A 19,046-nucleotide genomic window follows, 5' to 3' on the forward strand; every position below is an offset into this window, starting at 1 on the left:
TGAAGACCAAGGCCCATCCCCTCCTTATCCTAGGCACCGCAGGGAGGAACGGAGAAGAGAGCAGTTGGGTTGCGTGGGAGGAAAGGGACCCAATCCTCTTTACAAGACACAGGTGCTGTCGTGTCCCACTCCTCCGCTGACGACCGGGTCAGGGAAATCCGAATCAGGCGTGCCTCTGCAGCTCTGCCAAACTCCTAGCAAAGTTCTCAAGGCAGGCAGGAGACCAGAAAGTGACTTCAGCAAGATATGTTAGACTTTGCCTGACTCAGAGAATGCCAGAAAGCAGATCCTTTATATAGGCCATGGGGTGTGGCTCCATGACTCAGCACTTATCCAGGCCTGCCCCTCCCTTCCTTCTGTCGCCGCCGCCTATCAATTCTTCTGACGCGAGGGTCACTCCAGTCTGCAGCTGTTGGTAATTGACCTTCCTCAGGCTCACATGCTGTGGAGGAGGGGGAGGGGTCTAGTTGCTCCGTTTGTCTGGGCATGGAGGCAGAGCTGGGGGCTGGAGTTACTTCTTCCTCCTCAGCCTGTCTGGGCATGGAGCCAGGGCGGGGCCGGGAGGCATACTAGGACATTCCTCAGCGTTCGGAAGCAGATAAGAAGGCCCCGGCTGCGGTGAAATCGGGCGAGACACAACAGGTGCAGCTGGAGTTTAAAAGGAGAGGCAAATGGGAGGGGCGGTTGTCGGGAACAAACACTGAGTTTATCTGGTGTTTCTTTGAATCCTGGCATCCTCCCAAATGGCTTACTTTATTGCCGTGCTCCTTTACTTGTGAAATTCCGTATTTTGCTTGCCCTGCCGGATTAATTATCTTGCCTTGCCTTTGTATTTTTTGTTAGAAGTTTTCTGCTTACAGCGTTTGGGACTGAAGTATTACCAGCCAAAGACTATTACAGGTGGGTGGAAGAGCTCTCTCTCCAGGCCGGAGAATTGAAAGGGACATTGAGGGCACAGTTGGTGATAATAAAGGGACTCATATCGGTTCTCTGGCTGTGTTGCCTTTGTGTCACGCCCTGGGTCATCACACCCACCCTCCAACTTCCTTGCACATCCTCATCCATTCCAGGCCAGCAGATTAGAGCAGCAGTCACCAGCTGGTGGTCTGTGGATCACTGGTGGTCCGTGAGAAAATTTTGGTGGTCCACAGAAAAATTATTTGCATTTTTTACATTGCACTAAATCACGGGTCCTCAAACTACGGCCCCTGGGACAGATACGTGCAATGAACATTTGGGTTGCTGCAGAGAGTGTCCCCATTTGGGGTCTTTTTGTGCAGGTCGGAGGGGGACAGAAATTCCAACTTGGGGTCTGCTTCAGCCTCCTGGTGTGGGGCCTTGGGCAAAGGCTGGAAGGAAGTGCTGCTGGTGGCGAAAAGCCAGAGGGCCTTGTTCTAGTGGGACTGCATCATGGCCTGGAACTGGCTGACTATCTCAGCCCGCTGAGCCTCCAGGCGCCTTGCACTCCCTCAGGTTATCCCTCTGTTTGGAAAGCCTATGCTCATAGTCCTCAGTGAGGTGCTTCTACTGAGTCTCCTTCTCGATCAGATCCAATTTGAACTGAGCCAGCTGTTTTGCCAACCCTTTCTCGTGGTGGCTGCTTAGCTTCAACAACTGCTTCCTGTTGGGGCCCTAAGGAGCCCAGGCGGGCAGACGAGGAATGGGAGGGGTGAGGGGAGGGGTGAGTAGAGGTTGGCGAGGTGCCCCTCGACATGAGTGACATCGAGTTGGCCATGCCCACTCAGTCACATGACCACCTAGCCATGCCAACCCAGCTGCTCATTAGGCAGATCATAGTAGTGGTCCGCAGGAGTTAAAATTATGAATTTAGTGGTCCCCGAGGTCCGAAAGGTTGGTGACCCCTGGATTAGAGCATCTTCATTCAAACTCTAGATCAGGGATCTTTAAACTTGGCAACTTTAAGACAGAGGGATAGAATCAAGATCATGCGATGTGTTTATACCACTCTATCATGCCTTGATAAGACCATACTTGGAATACGGCATCCAGATGTTGAGACTCTAGAAAGAGTGCAGAGAAGAGCCCCAAAGACAAAAACATATGAAGAACGGTTGCAGGAATTGGGTATGTTAATGAAAAGAAGGACTAGGAGTGACATGATAGCAGTGTTACAATATTTGAGGGGCTGCCACAAGGAAGAGGGGGTCAATCTCTTCTCCAAAGCACCTGAAGGCAGAACAAGAAGCAATGGATGGAAATTGATCAAAGAGTGAACCAACCTAATACTAAGGAGAAATTTCCTTTTCCAATTAATCAGTGGAAACAATTAATCAATGGAATTAATCAGTCCTTCCAGAAATTGTGGGCATTCCAACACTTGGAGGCCTTTAAGAAAAGATTGGACAGCCGTTTGTCTCAAATGATATAGGGTTTCCTAGTTGAGCAAGGAGTTGGAGTAGAAGACCTCCAAGGCCCATTCCAACTCTATTATTCTGTTGTACTTATGTACTTCAACTTTATGACCACAGCAACAAGACTGGTTGAGGAATTCTGGGAGTTATTTATTTATTTATTTATTTATTTATTTATTTATTTATTTTATTAGATTTATAAACCGCCCTTCTCCCGAAGGACTCAGGGCGGTGTACAGCCAAAGTAAAAAAGAAACAATGTACAGTTAAAAGTAAATTAAAAAACTTATTATACAGTGTGGCCGAAATTAAAATAGTTAAAAATCTAAAAAATCCCAAATTAAAACTAAAGGAAATTTAAAATTTAAAACTAGACAATTTAAGAAAGCCCCGCACGAACAAACAGATATGTTTTCAGTTCACGGCAAAAAGTCCGAAGGTCAGGTATTTGACGTAAACCAGGGGGAAGTTCATTCCAAAGAGTAGGGGCCCCCACAGAGAAGGATCTTCCCCTGGGGGCCGCCAGCCGACATTGTCTGGCAGACGGCACCCTGAGAAGACCCTCTCTGTGCGAGCGTACGGGTCGGTGGGAGGCATGAGGTAACAGCAGGCGGTCCCGTAAGTACCCAGGTCCCAAGCCATGGAGCGCTTTAAAGGTGGTAACCAAAACCTTGAAATGCACCCGAAAGGCAACAGGAAGCCAGTGCAGTCTGCGCAGGAGAGGTGTCACATGGGAGCTACGTGAGACTCCCTCTATCACCCGCGCAGCTGCATTCTGGACCAACTGAAGCCTCCGAGTGCATCTCAAGGGGAGCCCCATGTAGAGAGCATTGCAATAATCCAGGCGGGAGGTAACAAGAGCATGAGTGACTGTGCATAGGGCATCCCGATCAAGGAAGGGGTGCAACTGGCGAACCAGGCGGACCTGGTGAAAGGCTCTCCTGAAGACGGCCGCCAAATGATCTTCAAACGACAGCCGTGCATCCAGGAGAATACCCAAGTTGCGCACTCCCTCCTTTGGGGCCAATAACTCGCCCCCAACAGTCAGTTGCGGCTGCAGCTGACTGTATTGGGGTGCCGGCATCCACAGCCACTCCATCTTGGAGGGATTGAGCTTGAGCCTGTTCCTCCCCATCCAGACCCGTATGGCTTCCAAACCCCGGGACAGCACTTCGATAGCTTCGTTGGGGTGGCCCGGGGTGGAAAAGTACAGCTGAGTATCATCAGCGTACAGCTGATATCTCACCCCGAAGCCACTGATGATCTCGCCCAACGGCTTCATATAGAGTTGAAGTCCACAAGTTTTAAAGTTGCCAAATTTGGAGACCCCTTTCCCTTTTTCTTAGTGTCATGGTTGTCACCCACTGGTCCCATAGAGTGACCCCTCGCATCCTGGACAAAAACTGTTTCAACTCCTACCCTCAAAATGATACCACAGAGCACTGCACACCAGAACAACTAGACACAAGGACAGTTTCTTCCCGAACTCCATCACTCTGCTAAACAAATAATTCCCTCAACACTGTCAAAACTATTGACTAAGTTTGCACTACTATTAATCTTCTCATCATTCCCATCATGCATCTCCTTCCACTTATGACTGTAACTTTGTTGCTTGTATCCTTACGATTTATACTGATATTGATTGTTTCCTGATTAAGTGTTGTACCTTATGATTCTTGATGAACATATCTTTTCGTTTATGTACACTGAGAGCATATGCACCAAGACAAATTCCTTGTATGTCCAATCATACTTGGCCAATAAAGAATTCTATTCTATTCTATTCTATTCTATTCTATTCTATTCTATTCTATTCTATTCTATTCTATTCTATTCTATTCTATTCTATTCTCTGCTACCCATCATCGCTTTCATCAACTGCAGCTTTCACATCCTTTTTAGGAAGTCAGAAAAGGTGACAACTAAATCGGGGGCTTTCAAACTTTTTCAAAAGGCCACCGATTCTGTTGTTAAAAAAAAAAAAAATTCCCAGAACTGATCGAGAAGCAATTCTTTAGTGATAGTACATTGGTTGTGTTCGAGTAAACATGGCTGCCATTGTTGTCTTTAGTCTTTCCCAGAACTGATCAGGTCCATGATGTGGGGTGGGAATCCAGCCCCTGATTGACTGTCTCCAAAGCTGGAATCTACCAGTGACATATTATTCCACAACAAGTGGCCTTCGAATTATGACAACAGTTGAGACTGGAACTTCCATCGCTAAGCACCAATTTTCCGATCTTGTTGCCGCAGTCATTAACTGAAGGGTAATCCCTTGAGCAAAACTAACTTCCCCTGTGGTCTCAAGAGGTTGTGAATGGCCCAACCGTGGAGGTTTTTAAGGAGAGATTGGACAACCAGTCTGAAATGGTATAGGGGTTCCTGCTTAAGCAGGGGGTTGGACTAGAAGACCTCCAAAGCCCCTTCCATCCCTGTTGTTTTGTTATTGACTTTGCTTGTTGGAATCCTTTGGGGAGATTGTATGGGGTGATCACTTGACCCCTGGACACTGCAGTCTTCTTTTATAAGTGCTGGTTCCCAAATGCCTGAATTTTGATCAGATGACCACAGGGGTGCAGTTGGTATTCGCTATCAGGTGCAAGAATTCAGGAAGTGCGGCTGTTCACATGAGTACAAGTTTATTCCATGCTAGTTCTCTAGAAGAATCTGAACTACTAACAGTCAAGCAAATGGGCGGTAGAAAGCGTCAACGGAATTGAAGGTGGACTTAGATCTCTTGCGGACCTGAAGGGATTCAAGACTGATGACATGCCTGACCCCTCCCTCGGGCTCAGCCTGGTCCTCTCCTATAGTTATAAATGCAAGGACCAGTCACAAGCCATTTTTTTCAGTGCTGTCGTAACTTTGAATAGTCATTAAACAAATGATCAGAAATTGGAGACTACCTGTACTTCACAACTTTAACCAACAGGAAGATTCAATAAATGAGAATATTGGTAGCTCAGGATTGACATGAGGGGTACTTGGTACTCTCTGAGCTTGCTTGTTTTCTTGCGGATGTTTCATTACCCAAACAAGGTAACATCATCACTGCTACCGTGTTTCCTGGAAAATAAGACTGAACTGGAAAATAATCCCTACCATTTCTCAGGATGCTGGTAATATAAGACTTACCCTCCCAAAAATAAGCCCCAGTTAAGATCGCCAGCCTTACGGACGCATTTAGTACCTTATTTCCCCAAAAATAAGACCTAACTAGAAAATAAGACCTAACCAGAAAATAAGACCAAATGCGTCTTTTAGAGCAAAAATTAATATAATTAAATTAAATTAAAATAAATAAATAAATATAAGACCTGGTCTTATTTTCAGGGAAACATGGTAGTAATTCTCTGTATACCAATAAAGGAGAATATTTGTAGCTCAGGGTTGAAATGAGTGGTCCTTGGTACTCTCTGAGTTTGCTTATTTTCTTGCAGATGTTTCATTACCCAAACTAGGTAACATTGTCATGGCATTGATGATGTCACCTAGTTTGGGTAATGAAACATCTGCAAGAAAACAAGCAAGCTCAGAGAGCATCAAGGACCCTTCAACAGGAAGTTTCTCCTATTATTCAGCCTGGCTTTGCTTTCTTTCAATTTCAACCAACGTCACGGTCTTGTTTTTTTGTTTTAATGGAGAATAAATGTATCCTCTTTTGGAACTGCTTTTTAGAAGTTTCTAAAGAGTGAATGGTTGCAGGACCTGGGAATATCTAGTCTAACGAAGAGGAAGACTAGAGGTCACGATACATTTTGGAGGGGGGAAATACTTTTTTTTTTTTTTTAAGTATTTTCCAAAGCACCAAAAGGCAAGAAACAATGAATGGAGAGGAATCAAGGAGAGAAACAACCTGGAATTAAAGGAGAAATTTCCTAACTGTGAGAGAAATCAACCAAAGAATAGCTTGCCTTCAGAAATTGTGGGTGCTGTATCACTGGAGGCTTTCAAAAAGAGACTGGACAGCCATTTATCTGGGTCTTCTGCTCGAACAGGACATTGGACTAGAAGATCCCCAAAGTCCCTTCCAGCTCTGTTATTATTCTGTGTTCTGTCTTCGGTTTTGCAAGCTGAACCCAGCCTATGTCCCTGATGGAGAACCTATGGCACGCGTGCCCAAAGTGGCATGTGAAGCCATATGTTGTGACCCAGGTTCCTGGACCCGGACTCCTGGACTCGGATGATTCAGAAAGTGAGGGAGAAGACCTGGCAAGCCCTGCTTCTCTTGAGCCCTTTCCCTCCCTGGCACCCACTCAAAGGGAGGAGGAGGGGCCGGCAAGGCCTGATTCTCTGGAGCCTTCTTCTGATTTGGCAACGCCCCAAGAACAGTTTTGGAGTGATGCAAGACTGTGCAGACGTGACCGGCGCGCGCAGCAGAAACAGCGTTGGGATAAGGCCAAGGAATGATGGACATCTGCAGAGACTATAAATAGGAGGCGGGACTTCCTGGTTTTTTGTCTTGGACAAAGCAATGAATTTGCGCTGGCAAACTGTATCAATGGAGGGAAGAATATATTCGTGAGTAATTCTGGCCTTATCTATAATTTCCTCGTTGTCTCCAGAAACTTGGCAGGCCCGTGGGTAGACGTGGCCAGGACATTTATCTATGTAAATAAAGTAGAAGAGGAGGCCTTTCACTGACTCTTTGTTGGGAGTATTGGGGGGGGGGGGAACAGAACACCATATCACCCGGCACACATGGCCTTGCCTGTTTGTCTTCCGGGTTTCTGGTGTGCATGCGCGCGCAACGATCAGCTGTCCTTTGCGTGCATGGCAGTGAAGAAAACTGGTGTGTGCATACGCGCCAGCCAGCTGATTGTTGGGTGCGCATGTGCCCCAGAACCTGGATGTTTGTCTTTTCTGGAGTGTGGCCTTGATAAGCGAAACCGTCCAGTTGATAAATTAGAAAACCGGGTTTTAAGGGAATCGGGCTTCCCCATTGACTTCACTTGTCAAAAGATCGCAAAAGATGATCACATGATCTTGGGACAGAAGTATGAACCAGTGGCCAAGCATCTGAATTTTGATCACATTTTGATCATGGGGCTGCTACAGAGGTTGTAACTGTGAAGAATGCCCATAAGTCATTTTGTTAGTGCCGTCTTAACTTTGAATGGTCGCTAAATGAACAGTTGTATGTCAACGGTTACCTGTATGTCCCCTTAGTCTTAAACCTCATCTTGTAGAATGCTGCTGCTGATGTTATTTATTCAGTCGTGTCTGACCATTGGTGATTCTATGCTCTCCACATTTTCGGCCCTCCCGAGCTCCGTTTTCCCTTGCAGAGGGTTGCAGGAGCCATGGCAGCTGAAAATGGAACTCAGGAGCCCATTTTCACTGGCAGAAGCACCGTGGGCTGGTCCTTCGCTGTTTCCAGGGCAGCCCCGCGGGCCAAATCTAAGTACCCCGCGGGCCACATCCAGCCCCCAGGCCTTGAGTTTGACTTCCCTGCACTATTCTATGCAAGCTAGGGTCTCTAATCAAGAGAATGCCTTGCAGGCCAACATATCGTACAGGTAGTCCTTGACTTACGACCAAGCATTTAGTGATGGTTCAAAGTTAAAACATCATTGAAAAAAGTGACTTGCCACCATTCCTCACACTTAACGACTTGTCGCAGAATCCCCACAGTCATGTGATCAAAATTATTTTTGCCTGCGGTTTTTATTAGTGTATCTCATGCAAAAGCACTTGATCAGAGCCGTGGTGGAGCAGTGGTTAGAGCACAGTACTGCAGGCTACTTCTGTTGACTGCTGGCTGCCTGCAATTCAGCAGGTCAAATCCCACCAGGCTCAAGGTTGACTCAGCCTTCCACCTTTCTGAGGGGGGTAAAATGAGGACCCAGATTGTTGGGGGCAATAGGCTGACTCTGTAAACCGCTTAGAGAAGGCTGTAATGCACTGTGAAGCGGTATATAAGTCCTATTGCTATTGTATGTTGGCAACTGGTATTTATTTATGGACCCAGCACGCAACCCGTGGTCATGTGATTGCCATTTGCAACCTTCCCAACTGGCTTCCCCCAACCAAAGTGACTGGAAGAAGCTGTATTGGTTTGTTGACTGCATGATTCACTTAACAACTGTGGCAACAAAGTCGTAAAATTGGATGTGGCTCGCTTAATCACCTTGCTTAGCAAGCGAGATTCTGGTCTCAATTGTTGCTGTAAATCAAGGACTCCCATTATAGGAAGTCCTCAACTTACAACAGTTCAGTTAGTGACGGTTCAAAGTTACAACGGCACTGAAAAATGTGGCATATGACCCGTTTTTCATAGTTACGACCTTGGCAGCTTCCCCATGGTCATGTGATCAAAATTAAGATGCTTGGCAACTGGTTCATACTTATGACGGTTGCAATGTCCTGGAGTCATGAAATCACCTTTTACGACCATCTGACAAGCAAAGTGAATGGGGAAACCAGATTCACTTCACAACTAGGCTACTAACTTATTAACTGCAGTGATTCACTTAACAGCTGTGGCAAGAAAAGTCATAAAATGGGGCAAAACTCACTTAACAAACATCTCACTTAACAACAGAAGTTTTGGGCTCCGTTGTGGTCGTAACTCGAGGATTACCTGTACTGATGCTGCTCATATTATATATCAAGAAGGAGGGATATGCGATGTGTTGATACACACAGGATATTGGGATGCAAGTATGGTTTTAATAGGAATATTAAGGATTTCACTCTACAGAATCAGCCTCGCCAAAGCATAAAAACCTCCAGTTTTAAAATGTAATCAAAAATTTAGAGAAAGAATAACTTTCCAAAGGCCGTTCTTTTTTTATATATATAAATTTTATTAAATATACGATTTAAAAACATTAGACACGGTGCGACTTGTCTGGTACATACTTTTCTAACACTTTTTCTTTCGTGTAGATTACAATATAACATCATGCATATTCCATATAATCTTTTTGTACATTCAATCACACTCCAGTTACATACATATTCCCTTCGTATCTATTCAAATCCTATTCAAAGGCCATTCTTGATTCAGATTGCACACCTCTTTCTTAGCATCAGAAAGATGAGAAACCTACGGGCCTCTGTGGCTCAGACTGATAAAACAGTCTGTTATTAACAGCAGCTGCTTGCAATTACTGCAGGTTCAAGCCCCACCAGGCCCAAGGTTGACTCAGCCTTCCATCCTTTATAAGGTAGGTAAAATGAGGACCCAGATTGTTGGGAGCAATAAGTTGACTTTGTATATAATATACAAATAGGATGAAGACTATTGCTTGACATAGTGTAAGCCGCCCTGAGTCTTCGGAGAAGGGCGGGATATAAATGCAAATTTAAAAAAAAATTCTGCAGCTGAGAAAATACGGCATGCTCCCTGTTTGGAGCTGGATCCATTAAAATCTATAATATTAATTTATATTCCATAATTAGCCCTTGGCAGATGAGAAATCAGCGCTGCTTTCCGGTTTCCCTTAATGAGCTTTCTAGGGAAGAGGTGGCTGATGAAACCTCTGGATTTTTTTACATAAGATTTGCCAACCAATCAGGTCTCTACTCGGTATTGTCTTCCTGGGTGCAGAATGGAGCTAAAGCTTTATTCACACAATTGTCTTCTAAGCAATGGCAAATGTTCAGTTCACCTTTTTGATACCTTCGATTGATTGGCTTATTCCTCGGGCTTTGTAAATATTTTGATAGAGCCCTCTACTTGTCGTCTTTCTCTGTTTTCAGACAGCCCTGGTTTAAAAGCATCAGAATAGCTGAGACTCCTTCTCTTCCTCCTTTTACGGAAGCTGCAGTGCTAAGGTGGATGCAGGGATGGGCTTCAAAAATTTTAGGAAGGGTGAAATTATTAGGAAAATAATGGAACGTGCAGAAATGAGTAAATTGACATTTGAAATAAGAGAACAAGAAGATAAGCAATATTATAAGATACGGGATTTATTTTATCAATGTTTAGAAGGAAGAATATGTTAGAAAAGATCCGAGAAAGATGATTATTAAGAGAAATAATTGAATTAATGATGGAATGAATGATGTTATTAGATATTGACTTTGGGGAAATTTATATGAAATGAAAATATGAAATACTATAGCCATTGGTTAACTAAAAACTGATCGAGTAAGATATTTGCATAGGTACCATGTAAGATTAGATGAATGAAAGATACTTTTATACTTTTATTTTGAAACTGTACAAGAGATTTGTAACCAACCCACCGACACACTGTAATTGGATTGAAGATGCTTTTATGTTTGTTTGTTTTTAAAAAATAAACTTATATATATAAAAAAAAATTTAGAAAGGGTTTTCTCTGCCCAGTTGCTGGGTAGGCGTGGCCTAGTCAGCCTCCTGCACCTCGGCGGGAGGGGGGCGTTTTTGCCCTCCCCGGGCTCCAGAGGCTTTTCTCGAGGCTCCGGAAGGGCGAAAACGGTCTCCTCAGGCTCCAGAGGCCCTCTGGAGGCCAGAAACGAACTTCCGGTAAGCCCATTTTTTTGCCCTCCCGGAGCCTCCGTGCGCTCCCTGCACTTACTTGCATCCAAAACGGGCCATGTGGGGACTCCTAGAAGAGGAGGGGCCGGGCCAGCCAGGAGTGGGATTTCGAGGTTCTCTGAACTGCACAGAATCTTAGCTAGACATTCTCCCGAACCCCTGCAAATCCCCAGCAGCCCACCCCTGGGTGGATGGTTTTCATTCAGGGCAGGAATGGGTTGACTTGTGGCCTCAGGGATGCATGTAGTTCTTGGGTTCTGTTTTGCTGATCAGGATTGCTGAGAAAGGACATGCCGGATTCTCCATTTTAGTGAGGAAAAAACTAGGACTATGTGATAAATTCTGCAGAGAGGTCCCTAGGTGGAAGCTGACAGATAGGATTTTCCTTATCTCTTTGCTGCCATCTGTTGGTCAGCTTTTGCAGCACAGTTCCGTTAATGTTGCGCAGTGTTTGTCAACCTTGGCGACTTTCAAATGTATGGATTTCAAATGTGTGGAGTTGAACTCCACGCAACCGAAGGCTGCCAAGGATGAGAAGCAATTTTCAAGTCTTTGGAGAAAGACTTTAAAATTGCAATGTGTGTATTTCAGTTTTATTAGCTAGCTAACTCAGAATCGATTCTTAGTCATTGAGACTGAACTTACTACAGTGCTCGGTGCCATTCAGTGATTTGCATAGTGTTGTTGTTGTTGTTACTCATTTTTTAGCATATGTTTGTAGTGATCCTTAATCCCAGTTTAAAGGGACATATTCAATTGCTCATAACAAATTATATTTTAGAAGGCCTCCAGGATGCTTTTAAATCCCCAATTTATTTAGTTGCATTACCTATTTCATTCTTTCGTTGTGTTCTTTTTTTTGTGCTTGTTTATATATTGAGAGGGAGGGAGGGAGGGAGAAAGAGAGATAGAGAAAAAGAAAAAGGGAGGGAAGGAAGGAGGGAAGGAACATTTAAAAAGAAAAAGAACAAGAAAATTGTACCATAACTTATATAAACTAGACATATCACAGGGATTTTTTAAAAAATAGACGTTTCTCACATCTCCTTCCAGAACCGATCCCAAGTCATTTACCTAAATGTCCTTTTTCATTTCCAGGCCCTGAGTCTTTTCTCACAAAGAGTATTAAGGAGAATTTTTGATCATCAAATGTTTGCTGATCCCGATTTCATACATGTGAATTCAGACATTGTGAATTACAAAGCATAATTAGAGCTTTGCATAAATTCAGTCTCTATAACTAATTCAAGAAACGTGATTAAAACAAATAATCTCTTAGTGCAATATGTCAGCCAGCCCTTCGTAGTGTGGTTTGCTAGCTTGTTGCTTTGCATATTGTGCAAAGCCAGATTGGAAACCTGTTGTTGTTGTTGTTAGTTGCAAAGTTGTGTCCGACCCATCGCGACCCCATGGACAACGTTCCTCCAGGCCTTCCTGTCCTCTACCATCCTCTGGAGTCCATTAAAGCTCACGCTGACTGCTTCAGTGACTCCATCCAGCCACCTCATTCTGTATCGTCCCCTTCTTCTTTTGCCCTCAATCTTCCCCAGCATTAGGCTCTTCTCCAGTGAGTCCTTCCTTCTCATTAGGTGGCCAAAGTATTTGAGTTTCCTCTTCAGGATCTGGCCTTCTAAAGAGCAGTCAGGGTTGATCTCCTCTAGGACTCCTCTAGGACTGACCGGTTGGATCGCCTTGCAGTCCAAGGGACTCGCAGGAATCTTCTCCAGCACCAGAGTTCAAAGGCCTCAATTCTTTGGTGCTCAGCCTTTCTTGTGGTCCAACTTTCACAGCCATACATTGCACTGACTTCAATTTTGATCATGTTACAACGAGGATGCTGCGTAAGTGTGAAAAACTGTCGTTTGTCACAGCTTTCATTGCCGTTGTAACTTTGAATGATTGCTAAATAAACTGTTGTAGGTCGAAGATTACTTGCACTAAAACAGTGGTTCTCAACCTTTATAGTGCTGCGACCCCTTTAATACAATTCCCCACGATGTGGCGACCCCAACCGTAAAATTCATTGCGGTGATAGGCAGCGATCTCAGCACGCTTCAGCAGCCGCAGAAGGGGAAAAAAAGCGGCAAACTGTTTTTTTGAATTTATCGCGCCTGAAGCCGTTATTGGCTAGCAATCTGAACTGCTTGCGATTGCCTTGAGGACGGAGACATTAAAGCAGAGACTCCTCCCCTATTAAGTTTATCGCGCCTGAAGTCAGATTAGGCTAGCGATTGGGAGTGATTGCAGCTGGCTTGAGAGGGAGACATCAGAGCAAAGATTTCTCTCTTTTTTAATTCATCGCGCCTGAAGCCGAATTTGGCTAGCTAGAGTCAACCATTGGAGCGCGATTCTTCGACTTGCAAGTATACTTCCTATATTTCCGATGGTCTTAGGCGACCCTTGGCAAATCGTCATTCGACCCCCAACGGGGTCCCGACCCACAGGTTGAGAACCGCTGCACTAAAACAAAAAAATAAGGAAGACATTGGGGGAAAAAAGTGCATTTAAAAAAAAGACGCAAACACATATGCAGCGTTTTCCATCTCTGAGGCAGCGGAAAACTATTCCAGCATGAAATTGTTGGTCCTTGTTGCCAGTCTCTAATCTGCCTCAGTTTCCAACCGGTGCCCTCTCCGTAAATTTCTGTGACTGCTTCTAAACAACTGAGATGGTTGCCTTTTGCAAATTAAATGTTTTCTCTCTGGGAACAGGCTGGTGGGGGGGAGCGGGGGAAGGGGCTTCCCCATGGGAATTTTTTTTTTTTCAATTTCCCCTTCCCATCACAGTCCTCTGACAAACGTCTCTCTTGAATGCACCTTTTGGTGCCCTGCGTGGGTGATGACACATTGAGCCCTCCGCGTTGGGGTCATGGGAAGTTGGTCACCGTTTCCTTCCATCTCTTTAAAATTAGTTCTGATCAGCTAAATATAATCCGAGATGCTTAAGAGAGGCAGAAGATAAGAGAGCAAAGCAGCTGGGCAGGGAAATGAAAATACACCAGCGCTTGGAATTCACCAACGTGAATGGAAAAGTCCTTGAAAACAACAAGAGCTTATTTCTGATTCTCGTGTGGTCGTGCCGTTAGGGCTGGATTCCCAGATGCTGAAAGTGTAAATGCAGGTAGTCCTCGACTTACGACCACAATGGAGCCCAAGATGCCTGTTGTTAACAGAGACACTTGTTAAATGGGTTTTGTTCCATTTTACGATCTTTCTTGCCTCAGTTGTTAAGTGAATCACTGCCGTTGATAATTTACTAAGCCAGTTGTTAAGTGAATCTGGCTTCTTCATGGACTTTGCTGGTCAGAAGGTCATAAGAGAGGATCACAGGACCTTGGGACACAGTCATAAATAAGGTACCAGTTGCCAAGCATCCGAATTTTGATCACGTGATCAAACGTGAAACTGAAAACCGGACATATGTCACTTTTTTCAGTGCCGTTGTAGCTGCGAATGGTCACTAAACGAACTGTTGTAAGTCAAGGACTACCTGCATAGTAATAGTTATAGTATACAGGTAGTCCTCGACTTATGACCACAATTGAGCCCAAAATTTCTATTGCTAAACAAAACAGTTAAGTGACTTTCACTCCGTTTCACAACCTTGTTTGCCACAGTTGTTAAGTGAATCATTGCAGTCGTTAAGTGAATCATTGCAGTCATTAAGTGAATCATTGTGGTTGTTAAGCGAATCTGGCTTCTGCTATTGATTTGATTTTCTGGTAGCCGGCTGGGAAGGTTACATGAGCTTGGGACAGTGCAATTGTCACTGCCGGTTGCCAGCTTTTCTAAGGCAGTCCTTAGTTTCTTTATGTACTCGCTTATTTTAACGCAGCCCGTTGAAATCATGTTTTATTGATAGCAGAGAAATGGAAAAACTGACTGTTGCTGATTTTGAGGCTTGTTGTGAGCAGCAGGTCAGAATGAGAAGGTTTATTGGTCTGGTGCCTCCAAAGTTGGAGTAATCCCAGGTTACAGACTAACTTTGCAATCATGGTTTTAAAGTGATTTGAAATGGACTTCGTTGCTACGCGACTCCTTTCTCCCCGCTTTAGGATCAGTAGTTCATGCAGCAGCTAAAAATAACCCTTGGACTTCCATAAAATGTGAAAAATCTCCAGATTCACAGAATAGGAGCTGTGATGATGAAGCTGGTTTGGAACTAGATTCAACTCTGACTTCAAATCTGGTTTTGCCCGTGTAAAAACTCCTGACTACACAAATAACTCCCTTTTTTCCTCCCATTTTAGGGGCGCTCTTTCATCCCCCACCCCTCCAGACTACAATGGGCCGCAAAAAGATACAGATTAGCCGAATCTTGGACCAACGAAACCGGCAGGTAAGTGCCTCTAAAGCAGAAGGTGACTAGCAATCAGATGGCCCTCTAACCAGGTTTTTCTGGTGGGGATTAAAGCTCCCATCATCTGTAGCCAACCTGGAGAGACTTTTTAAATTGAAATAGCCATTTAAAAAAGTCATGTGGCTGTCAGGTGAGGACCAACTTAAAGAAGGGGAAGGGAGAGGGAGGGAGGGAGGGAGGAAAGGGCGGGAGAGAGGGAGGGTGGGAAGGAAGGAAGGACGGAAGGAAGGGAGGGAGGGAGGGAAAAGGGGAAGGAAGGAAGAAAGGCAGGAAGGAGGAAAAGAGGGGAAGGAAGGGGGAGAAAGGAGGAAAGGAAGGAGGGAGGGAGGGAAAAGGGGAAGGGAGGAAGAAAGGAAGGGCGGGAGGAGGAAAAGAGAAGAAAGGGGGAGAGAGAGAGGGAGGAAGGAAGGAAGGAGGAAAAGAGGGGAAGGAAGGGGAGGCAGGGAAGGAAGAAGAAAGGAAGGAAAAGAGGGGAAGGGGAAAAGGAAAAAGGGAAGCTAAAGAAGAAGATAAAGGGAAAGGGAAAGATTTAAAAAATTGCTGACTCATTATACTTGTTAAAGGTGCATTCCATCCAGTCTACCATAAACATTAAGTGACTTTGGGTAATACTTTTTTTCCTCGTCCAGCTTTCTCACAGGATTGTTTGGGGATAAAATGAGAGACATCTCTCAATCTACACCCTTTTCAGTTCTCAGAGCCATTTTTTATTTATTTATTGCATTTGTATATCGTCCTTCTCCCGAAGGATTCAGGGCGGTTAACAGCCAATTTAAAAGATACAATAAATATACAATAAAAACAAAACTAAAATTTATATAAATAGTGGCCAAAATTAAAAACTAAGTAATATAAAAACTAAAACCCCATTTAAAATTACTTAATCAGGCTAGCCCAGCTCGACGGAATTTGTCTTTGGGAGTTAACTGGAGAACCAGAGTTTCTCAGGGCAGAGGTGACAGTGATATCAACAGCCATCAGCGGCCTGGCTTAGCTGCACGGCTGAGAAATGCAGGCCCAAAACTGTTTGAAGCAAAGGAAGAGCAGGAGAAAGAAGGACCTGAATGACATTACGGGGGGCTTCAGGAGGAAGTAGAGTAGGGGTGTCAAACTCAATTTCATTGTGGGCCGCATCAGGGTTGTGTTTGACCTCTGGGGGGGTGGGGGCAGGGGCCCCCTCAGAGGTGGTATTCTGCTGGTTCAGACCGGTTTGCCCAAACTGGTAGAAGAAATTGCAACTGGGCCTGCCCACCGCCCCGGGTCTATGCCATCCTATTTAGGCATGTTTTTGAGGCCAGGCGCATGCATGGAAGGCACGCACGTGCCAGCAAAGCATTACATGGAAGGCTGGGTGCATGTGTGGACATGCATGCTCACATTTGCGAACTGGTAGGGAAAGTAATTGAATACCATCCCTGGTTGGCATGGCTCCGTTTTTGGCTGTGATGGCATCCTGCAACCCTCTGCCTGTGAAAAAGGAGCTCAAGAAGCTCCTGAGCTCTGTTTTCGCTGGCAGAAGCACCGTGAGCCGGTCCTTTGCTGTTTCCAGGGTGGCCCCACAGGCCAGATTTAAGCCCCTCGTGGGCCAGCTCCGGCTCCCAGGCCTTGAGTTTGACACCCCTGGAGTAGAGCTTTTGTGCTGACACAAACTGAGTGCCAGATGAATCTGTAGTTCCTGGCCCCAGTTGCAAGCTGGCCAGATCTGCCCCTTCTTCTTACAGGTAGTCCTTGACTTACAACGGTTCGGTTAGTGACTGTTCAAAGTTACAAGGGCACTGAAAAAAGTGACGGTTACGTCCAGAGATTGGTTTCAACAGGTTCTGACCAGTTCTGGAGAACCGGTAGTGGAAATGTTGGGTAGTTCAGAGAACCGGTAGTAAAAATTCTGACTGGCCCCCATCTATTCTCTGCCTCTCAAGTCCCAGCTGATTGGGAGGAAATGGGGATTTTAGAGTATCCTTTCCCTGGAGTGGGGTGGGAATGGAAATTTTATAGTATCCTTCCCCTGCCACGCCCACCATGCCACGCCCAGCAAGCCATGCCACGCCCACCAAGCCACACCCACAGAACCGGTAATAAAAAAATTTGAAACCCACCACTGGTTACATCTGTTCGTCACAGTCACGACCGTTGTAGCATCCCCATGGTCACGTGATCAAAATTCAGACCTTTGGCAACTGACTCATATTTATGACAGTCGCAGCGTCCCAGCAGTGTCCCCTTTTGCGACCTTCAGGCCAGCCAAATCAATGGGGCAGCCACATTCACTCAACAATTGTGGTATTAACTGAAGAGCCGCCGTGATTCACTTAACAGCTGTGGCAAGGAAGGGCCGTAAAATGCGGCCAAACTCACTCAACAAGTGTCTCGCTCAGCAGCAGAAATTTGGGGCTCGGTTGTGGTTGTAAGTCGAGGACGACCTGTATTCTGTTTCTCCTGCCGTTTTTAGGTCACGTTCACCAAGAGAAAGTTCGGGTTGATGAAAAAGGCCTATGAACTGAGCGTCCTTTGTGACTGTGAGATCGCCCTGATCATTTTCAACAGCACCAACCGGCTGTTCCAGTATGCCAGCACAGACATGGACAAGGTGCTTCTGAAGTATACGGAGTACAGCGAACCCCACGAGAGCCGAACCAACTCAGATATTCTGGAGGTAAAACATGGGAGGGCTCCTAGAATTCAGTCCCAAAGGTCAAGGGTGAAATGCTCCCGCTTCAGACCGGATCCGTCCGATCCAGTAGCGATGGCGGCGGGTGGTTCAGAGAATCAGTAGCAAAAATTTCTGCCCCCCCCACCCCTGACCCCAGCTGAGGCATGTGATCATCAGAGGGGGTTTTTTGTTTTTGTTTTTACTTTTAAAAGAATTTTTCTTCGGCCGAAAAAATGCTTTTAAAAGTAAAAAAAAAAAAAGTCTCTGATGATTATGCGGCTCAGCCGGGATCGTCAGAACCCTTTAAAAGCATTTTTTCTACAACCTCTTCAGCTGAAAAGGTTGTAAAAAAATGCTTTTAAAGGGTTCTGGCAATCAGGCAACTCAGTTGGAATCGCCAGAACCCTTTAAAAGCTTTTTTTTCCTCTGGCGATCCCAGCTGAATTGCCTGATAATCACAGGCTTTTAAAAGCATTTTTTTACAACCTCTTCGGCTGAAGAGGTTGTAGAAAAAATGCCTTTAAAAGTAAAAAAAAAAAAAAAAAGTTGGCCACGCTCACCCAGTCACATTACACCCCCACCAAGCCACACCCACAGAGCCGGTAGTAACAAATTTTACATTTCACCCCTGCCAAAGGTGCTTTTTTTCAGGAGGCAAGTGGACTTCATTGTTTTTTCTTTTGAAGACGTTTCACTTCTTATCCAAGAAGCTTCTTCAGCTCTGACTGGATGGTGGGGAATGGAAGGGTTTTTATTCTGTCTGCACGGAATATAAATCCTTCCATTCCCCACTATCCTGTCAGAGCTGAAGAAGCTTCTTGGAGGAGAAGCGAAATGACTTCAAAAGAAAAAACAACGAAGTCCAGTTGCTTCTTGAAAAAAAGCACCTTTGGGACAATCATGACCTGGATGACTGAGAATCTCTGCAGACTCCTGAAATTCAGCTTTCTCAAAGTTCTCGTCGGATTTTGGGACCTCAGAAACCATCTGTGGGGTTCTTGGTGCTCTCTAAGCTTAGTTGTTTTTCTTGTAGATGTTGTTGTGACCCAGGCCCAAGTAAGTAGTAGTAAACTCAATCAGTTCGAAAACAGACTTTATTAGAACAGCTGAGAATTAGCTCATTCTCAGCGTCGTCTAAACTAAATCAAAGCAAATGCTTCATAGCACAATTCTTCAATCTTCTCACCAACCT

The 19,046-nt window shown here is 45.0% G+C and overlaps 1 protein-coding gene across 2 annotated transcripts in view; it reads left to right on the plus strand.

Moving 5' to 3' along the window:
* The window catches only part of MEF2B (myocyte enhancer factor 2B), a 77,168-nt gene that overhangs the window by 34,185 nt on the left and 23,937 nt on the right, over positions 1-19,046 (plus strand). The window contains exons 1-3 of one of the 2 annotated variants that reach the window (XM_058163435.1): positions 14,942-14,998; positions 15,095-15,183; positions 17,654-17,857. In XM_058163435.1, the coding sequence (XP_058019418.1) occupies positions 15,130-15,183; positions 17,654-17,857 (258 nt within the window). In that variant the 5' untranslated portion in view covers positions 14,942-14,998; positions 15,095-15,129. Of the gene's footprint in view, positions 1-14,941; positions 14,999-15,094; positions 15,184-17,653; positions 17,858-19,046 lie in introns of those variants that run through there. The other variant, XM_058163434.1, reaches the window with a different exon arrangement.

The sequence above is a fragment of the Ahaetulla prasina genome, chromosome 1 (genome assembly GCF_028640845.1).
Source record: "Ahaetulla prasina isolate Xishuangbanna chromosome 1, ASM2864084v1, whole genome shotgun sequence".
Taxonomy (NCBI): Eukaryota; Metazoa; Chordata; class Lepidosauria; order Squamata; family Colubridae; genus Ahaetulla; species Ahaetulla prasina.